An 8246-nucleotide genomic window follows, 5' to 3' on the forward strand; every position below is an offset into this window, starting at 1 on the left:
CATTAACTCAGATTATAAACCAAAATCACAGCATACACACACATATTAAATGTTTGTGCACGAGTAAGTAAGTAGTACATGTTTAGAGTTGATTCCTTGAAACCCCGTTTGAGAGGACAATGCCTTATAGCAGATGAGAGGTTTGATAAAACTGTTGATGAATGTTATTTTTAAAACTATAAAAAGTGCAATGCTTATTTTGTGACTTTTAACACCCCAGATAAACAACATTACGCACAGCCAGGTTTGTGTAAAGTATCAGTCAATTTGCCTAATAATAATGAGTCATTTGAAAATGTTTAAAAATACTGAAAGTAGCCTAAATTAAGAGCTACAAAGCAAATGGCGTATGCAAGGAAGAGATTCAAGGATTAGTGAGATATTTTGTAAAGGTATAAATGAATGTAGTTTGCACCAAAAAATGTATTACCCAAATCTATAACCAAAACGAAACCTGGTAATTATTATGCTATAACAGGAGAATCCAGTAAATGAATACTTAAAGCGATAAATGACATTAGTGCAAATATTTAATATCTCGTGTTCATTTTTAAGGATTTGTCTTATTATCTGTTAATTATTATTATTGCTATACTTTGCTATTGGTGGGAAAATTATGTATCTCCAGCTTTCTTGATTTCATTTTGAAGCACGTCATGAACGTCTAACTGAAGGTCCTGCAATGATTTGGGGCCTTTACGAGTAGCATAGGTTGCAATTCACATAGAGCTAAAGGTGGAGACGTTTTTTCTGTGCTTGAGAAACTATTTGGAATGAAGAAGGAATTGATATGGATAACCTGTAGGAACCAAGTGTACAGAAGGAAAGGTTGACATTTACAGGACAAACCCTGTACTAGGTACTGACGAAGTGGTGCATTATACCGCAGGAGTATACCCTACTTTCCCCTGGTGCGCAACAGTTGCTGAAGACCATTTATTAATATTAATACTAAGACTTATTTGAATGTAAATACTCTAGATTAATACCCTGCAAACTTAGAACCCCAGAAAGATTGTATCCGTGATTGTTGTAGGCCATCGTGTACACGCTTCTTGTGGTTGATTGTTTTATGGCTATATTCCCACTGTGAACACACCATATATAATAACCTAACCGCGCCCTTTGCTTTCAACAGCCTAATAAAATATCTCGAGGGAGAGCAGAGAAAAGTTAACAGCCCGTCACTTGTGAAAGTTCAGAGAGGTCGCCATAAATTTCTGACTCAAAGGCAGCCCAACATATTTACCCATCAGACTTGTCCACTGCCTCATGGAGAGAATATATTTACCTCATGGTAAACGTGTGTGTGTGTGTGTGTGTGTGTGTGTGTGTGTGTGTGTGTGTGTGTGTGTGTGTGTGTGTGTGTGTGTGTATGTGTGTGTGTGTGTGGCAGAGAGAGAGGGCTTGCGTATGCCTGCTTTTTGCGTGCTGCATGTCTGTTTTTTTCTTGTCCGTGTGTGTGAGAAAGAGAGACAGAGAGACAGAGGGAGAGAGCGAGAGAGAGTGGTAGGGAGTGAGAGAGAGAGACACATGGTCTTTAGGCTACAGCTATGATCTAGCTGTAAATTCAAGACGTGCATTTGCTTCAAAAAACAATTCTATGCCATTGATTGATGCATAAAATGCATAATTTTCTAATAAAACCACGACAGTTTATTTTCAAGGTAACGTAAGGCCGGCCTACACAAAAACAGTTTCTACAAATATGATAACGAGGTACAAACATATTCCACCCAAAACACCCAGTCAAATTTGTCAACGAAACTACATCTTAGAAAATATTACTTGAAGACCCAAACTCACCTTAAAATGTATTTGCAATCTTTTATCGAAGGCTGTGCATGTAGCACAGAGGGCCAAGTGCAGGGCTGAGGCGGAGTGAGGGACTGATTTGGGGATTTTTCTTTTTGAAATGTCTAAAATAAAAAATGTGAGCGCCTTCCTGAGACAGATTGGGGGTGGGGGGTATGGTGAAAAGGCTTGGTGTTATAAAGCGCCGCTTGAAGCACTCAGCGTCTCTGAACTTGATCAGATTGTATGCGTCCTGCAGCGAGTCAGCGGCAACCCTGTGAAACTTGCTCTATAGCATTTTTTTTTGTGTGTGTGTGGAGGGGGTGGGGGCTGAGGGGGGTGCGGAGGTCGAAGAAAAAAAATCTCACTATATTACAAGTACTGCCACTTTTCTTTCTGTCTTTTATTCCTGTGTTCCACTGTCATACCCTGTAGCGCTTTGGAAGTCTTGGGCACTCGGTTGGGGCCGTTTATGAACTATATTGTAGGCTAATGTGAGTGGGATAACAATAATAATAACCGCAGGTTAATAATAGTCATAAAATCTGTTGCATATAGACTTTTGATATGAGAACCGTGTACAATTACACATGCATATAGATAGATAGACAGATAGATAGATGGTGTTTTATTATCTGTGAAAGACGATATGGAGACTGCGCATTCACATTTGTTCAGCCTTGTTGTGTAGCTACACCTTATCGGATAATACAAAACAAGCTGCATGTCACTCATTTTGCTACTTACATTACTACTAGTACACTGAAGTTCATGGTGTAAAGTAATGTTTTATTGCCAGTGAATCTCAAATTAAGTAAACTTTCACAAATACACTTGTCCCAAAAGTGAATCTCTTAATAAACGGCATTTGATAAAGTCAGGCCTATATTATAACGATGAGGGAATAGACCCTGCTACTTGTTTCATGAACGCAAACATGAAAGTGTGTAACTTTCTAAACAACGGTCGTGCCTCCAATAGGAAACAAATAAGGCTCACGTACAAAACTCAAGTAATGTCCCGTAGCCTCACCTGCAAATAATGCCTCGCTAACCAATCAAATTTAACCAATGAAACGAACTAACATTTCCAATCCTCAAATGTGCCAATCAACAGACATCTAGCCAATTAACTCCTTTCACTGCAGTCACGTGACGGAGAGAGCGCTGTGCTCTCATTGGCTATCGTAGAGCTGCCTCCCGAGTTCATTTATGTGCAAGGAGTGAGTGATTGACTTCATCAGTCCAAGGACATCATTCGGCTGGAAAGGGGGGGAAGTTTGATCCTGTTTCTCACGGATCACAGTTACGGGAGTTTTTCTCCCCCGCTCAACGAGCTCCAGGATTTTCTTCTTAACTTTTGAATTTTTCGTGTAGGTCTAGCTGAACAACGTTGTGTAGAGTAACAGATTTCGCAGACGCTATAACTGAGCTCCGCTATCACGGGGTTTCAATTTTATTTGCTCCCATTTCGTTTCCTTTTGTCATTTGAGCCCAATGACTATGCTGCTTGATAGTGGTCCTCAATTCCCATCGCTAGGAGTTGGGGGGTTCGGAGGACCGAGGCACCATGAACTCGGGAACAGAGACCCGGGGCTGGGACTAAATCCCTTCGCAGATTCGTCCCATTCGGCGGCTTTCAAGCTCAGTCCGGTGACCCACGATATCGCATCTAGTCAGACGTCCGCTTTTACTCCGCAAGCTACTGGATATGCAGCCGCGCTGGGGCACCACCACGGCGGACAGGTGGGCTCCTACGGCGGTGGACCGTTCAATTCAACCCGAGACTTTCTCTTCAGAAACCGTGGAGCTGGCATCGGGGAGTCAGCAGCTACGAGTGCCCAGCATGGGATCTTTGCTGCTTCCGCGGGGAGTCTACATGGACCCCCAGGAATCTCTGACAACCCGGGACATCTGTTGTTTCCTGGGCTCCACGATCAGGCAGTAAGCCACACTTCACCGAGCGGACATGTAGTTAACAGTCAAATGCATCTTGGTTTACGCGGGGACATTTTTGGAAGACCAGACCCGTACCGTCCCGTTGCGAGTCCTCGGACGGACCCTTACGGCACTGCTCAGCTGCATAACTACAACCACCCGATCAATATGAACATGGGGATGAATGTGCCGACACACCACGGCCCAGGGGCTTTCTTTAGATACATGAGGCAGCCTATAAAGCAAGAAATGTCCTGTAAATGGATTGACGAGAACCAGATGAACCGACCCAAAAAGACTTGCGAGAGGACTTTCAGTACCATGCATGAGATGGTAACGCATGTTTCCATGGAGCACGTTGGCGGCCCGGAGCAGAGTAACCACATTTGCTTCTGGGAGGATTGTCCCCGAGAAGGAAAATCTTTTAAGGCCAAATACAAACTCGTCAATCACATCCGCGTACACACTGGAGAGAAACCCTTCCCGTGTCCGTTTCCAGGCTGTGGGAAAATATTCGCCAGATCGGAAAATTTGAAAATTCATAAAAGAACTCATACAGGTAAAAAAAAAAAAAACGTCTAACAACATTCCCACATTATTTACTCCAATGTACATTTTGTTCATGCCATGAATGAGTTAAACTAGCTGAAACAAGAGCAGAGTCTATTCAAGTAAAATGTTGAATACGTTAAGTGTGTGAGAGAATACAAGGCCGCGATTTCTTGTCTTCAGCTGAAATTTCTTGTACTTAAGCAAAGGTGCGAGACAAAAAACTTTTGCGTAAATGCTGTGTTTCCTCACTCGATGGCGGTTTTGTAAAGGCAATACAAATGTAAATAGGTTGTTTCCTTAACGTTTCCTTAGATGTTATCTTGAATGTTGATCTTTTTGCGTTTATGTAGCCTATAGTGCAGACACGAAAGAATAGCCCCGGTAATAGGGCCGCTTTATTTAGGCTGCATAAAGTGTAAATGTTCTTAATGGGTCTGTTAATGGTAGGCTAGGTTTTAGGAGATTGGACATTTCAAAAAGTAACAAATGTTTGGTAATGTCAGCTTTCTGCAAGGAAGTTCATTGCTGAGGTTTGAACGGGAAATGTGTAGTAGGCTACAAAATATCTCCAGACTAGGCCTATTCCTTTTAAGAAAATACGAGTAAACCCCCTTAAAAATTGAATGTGTGCCCATTATTCAACTACAACTTCAACTGAAGAAAAAACACTGGGCTGTGTTTATGAACATCAACAGTGTTTGTAGTTGTCTATATGATGGTCTTTTTTTGGCAGGAGAGAAACCGTTCAAGTGTGAGTTCGATGGCTGCGACAGACGCTTCGCAAACAGTAGCGACAGGAAAAAGCACATGCACGTGCACACTTCTGACAAGCCCTACATCTGCAAAGTGTGCGACAAGTCCTACACACACCCCAGCTCTCTCAGGAAACACATGAAGGTAAACAAATCGACATTAATTCACATCATCAGTACACATCCTTAACCTAGTTTACAAGTCTCACATGTCTAGCATAAACGTGTTACATCTTTAGCACTTTAGCCACAGGTTTTTTTGTCAGTTAAATGTGTGGCCCAAGTCTTGCCTTGTAGCCAATTGCTAATGACCTATTCCTGAAGCTTTTGTTTTCAGCACATTTTCATAAGTGAAGATGAATTATTAGTAATAGTAGTGGACTGTATGTAATAGCATCTTTGGACTCTGGCTTGCTTCTGCGTAATGAAGGATGCAGCATAGCACAATAATTCATGGCAGTGTTTAAGTGATGGTAATATCAGTATTAGCCTACATGCTACTGTTGTTAATTTTTCAATGTTTATTATTAAAAGGTACACGAGTCACAAGGCTCAGAGTCGTCTCCTGCAGCAAGTTCTGGATATGAGTCGTCCACACCCCCAGTTTTAGTCTCAGCGAACACAGAGGACCCCACGAAAACTCCCCCGTCTAACGTGCACAACACATCTGCACACAACGATGGACTAGCGCCCAACTTTAATGAATGGTACGTTTGATGTGACAAACAAGCTCTCTATATGGACCACAAGAGTAAGGAAACCTTCCAAACTATTCAAGGTGTACAAAATGGCATGGGAACAACATGGAGAGATAACAGTTTGCCAGCAGGCCTCGTCCTTTCTCAGGATTCGAAAAAATTGACTTTTATTCCGAGTTCGAAGAAACAAATCATAAATAAAATACTTTCTAAGATTAAATAAAATGTTTTTCACTTTTAGTTTTCAGGTTTCAGATAATTATTTTATTTTTCATTTTATGTATTTTCTCAAAATTTTATTTAAAAAATAAAAGGAAGAATATTTCACGGTGTTTTATATTAAGGTGAGAGTTCACTCTCACCTTTTAATTGATTGTTACAACTTCAAACAGTCTTAAGAAACGTGCCAAAGTCTTTGTCTTGAACTTGAACAAGAAAATAAATCATAAATAAGTATATAGCCTACTCGTGAATGTATTTCCTTGTTTGATGGGGTCGAATCTGTTGTCCACGTCCGTTTCAGGTGGAGAAGTGTGATGTTAGGTTACGATTGTTACATTTGAATATAACGTTGCCTTTTGTTAATAACGATGTAAATACATATCCATGATGCCATATTTATCAATTTGTAATTTAATTATCGGCGTAAGGTCCGAATCTTAAATGATATTTATGGAAATATTTTCTAACAAGACTGTACAGTTTTGGGTCATAACCAGTTTAACATTGAAGACAAAATCATTAACTCTAAAGCTCCAATTCTGCGACTGTAACTTTTTCACACAATAAATGTGTCTTATTTCGAGAAAAATATCAATTACATAAATATTATAGATTGACATTTGTTTATATAATGTTTTTACTTTACTGCCATTCTTTTTAGCTTGTGAGACCATTGACAAACATGTGAAGCATAAATTCTGAAGTTGATAAATTATATAAAGCATGTCTATCGACAGGCTTATAATTTTGATCAAATTAACTACTTTTTATGTATTTACTTTAGCATCAGAGCGTAGACCTAATTTGTAAAAAGCAAAGCTTAGCTACAAATTCCAAGGGCCCTTCAGCCACTTGCATTCATTCCTTGCATTATGATCAGATTCTCAGAAAAGCTATACCAGATCATATAGTTTTCATTCATGAAGTGTAAACACGTGTGACAGTGTACAAACGACCATTTCTAAATTCTTTGGGATGAGCCCAACCATGAGTCCGTTTCCATTTATTGATGGTTCCAGCAGCTACTGTCTTTGTGGATGCAAGTAGCTTCGTGTTTAAATGTGTCCATTAACAATGAACTGTCACAACACAGTAATTTCAAAATAAAAGTTTTTTGTCTGTCAGCTTGCATTGTTTTAAATGTAGCTCTTCTGTGAATATTAGCGTGTTATTCGTTATGGAAACTGTGGTTGTTACATATAGAAAAGTCTTATTTGCTTGTTTTATGTGAATAACCTTTCAAGATGACCTGTTTGTGCGATCACAACTTTAGTCTGAAGAGTACTAGATATATGTTTCATGAGGGGGGATATGTTTGATGGCACAAAGAGTTACAGCATTGCATTGTAACCTATTTTTAAGAATTGAAACTTATGCATATACAAATATATTGTGCTTATGAGACGATTTCAGAACACCAGCACTACTTTTAAAAAGAAAATGTTAACAGCAACTCGTAAGCAACAATGATATATTAAATATGTTTATTTAAATAATTTAATGAATATATGTTTTATAAACTATTTTCTATACATTAATTTAAAAGAACTACGTTTTTTATTTCAAATCACCCTCATACTGTAACCTAGGCCCTGATGTCAGACTGAATTTCTGATGTATAAGCGCAGCTAGATTGTGATGTTGTAACTTTTTCTGGGGAAATGGGTCACGCATCAAGTTATTCCTGAAAAGCAAAGTGTTTAACTGATGAACTGTGTCACAGTGCCACATGCGAATCAAATGATGATACTACCATGCGCCTATCCGAAATTTAGGGGAATGAGACAAATAGGCTACTTGTACTTTTGCAAAGCAGGATAATTGTTTGTTGGTTTGTTGTTTTACAAACTATTTATGATACAAATGTGAGCATACATTTTCACTGAAATTAAAGTCAATGAAACGTGGCAAACGGGATGAATTTCTGTTATCATTGTTGCTTTATTCTCTGTTCACTTGTGGCAAAACAACTTAGCACCCAATGCCAAGTGCAGGAGTCGGTAATCTACTTGAACTTGACAGTGAGGAGGGCGCCATCTTAGCATCATGTTTCTGCTTAGGGGGACGAAAAACTTGCCGTCTGAAGTACAATTGTGAGGCGACTGGCAAAAGTCTACTCTGCAGACAGTCTAAATTAGAATGCACAACGTAACTTCGGGTTGTGGCTACTTTTAACGGGATCAAATGATTACTTAAGTTACAGTCCAGTAAATCAGTGTAAACACAACTAGTGTTTACATAAAAGTTAAATCAGCAATGTATGCCCTCATACTGGATTCACTATTTGAATC

General features: G+C 39.5%; 1 protein-coding gene across 1 annotated transcript; it reads left to right on the top strand.

Annotated features, from left to right (window-relative positions):
* Positions 1 to 3290: 3290 nt before the first annotated feature.
* On the top strand, positions 3291 to 5752 carry zic3 (zic family member 3 heterotaxy 1 (odd-paired homolog, Drosophila); the record flags this gene model as incomplete). The annotated part of the gene is made up of 3 exons (XM_080840517.1): positions 3291 to 4290; positions 5017 to 5180; positions 5570 to 5752. 3 exons carry the CDS (start codon positions 3291 to 3293, stop codon positions 5750 to 5752), a joined length of 1347 nt encoding a protein of 448 aa, XP_080696643.1.
* Between the last annotated feature and the right edge of the window lie 2494 nt (positions 5753 to 8246).

The sequence above is a fragment of the Sprattus sprattus genome, assembly GCF_963457725.1.
Source record: "Sprattus sprattus genome assembly, chromosome: 6".
Classification (NCBI taxonomy): domain Eukaryota; kingdom Metazoa; phylum Chordata; class Actinopteri; order Clupeiformes; family Clupeidae; genus Sprattus; species Sprattus sprattus.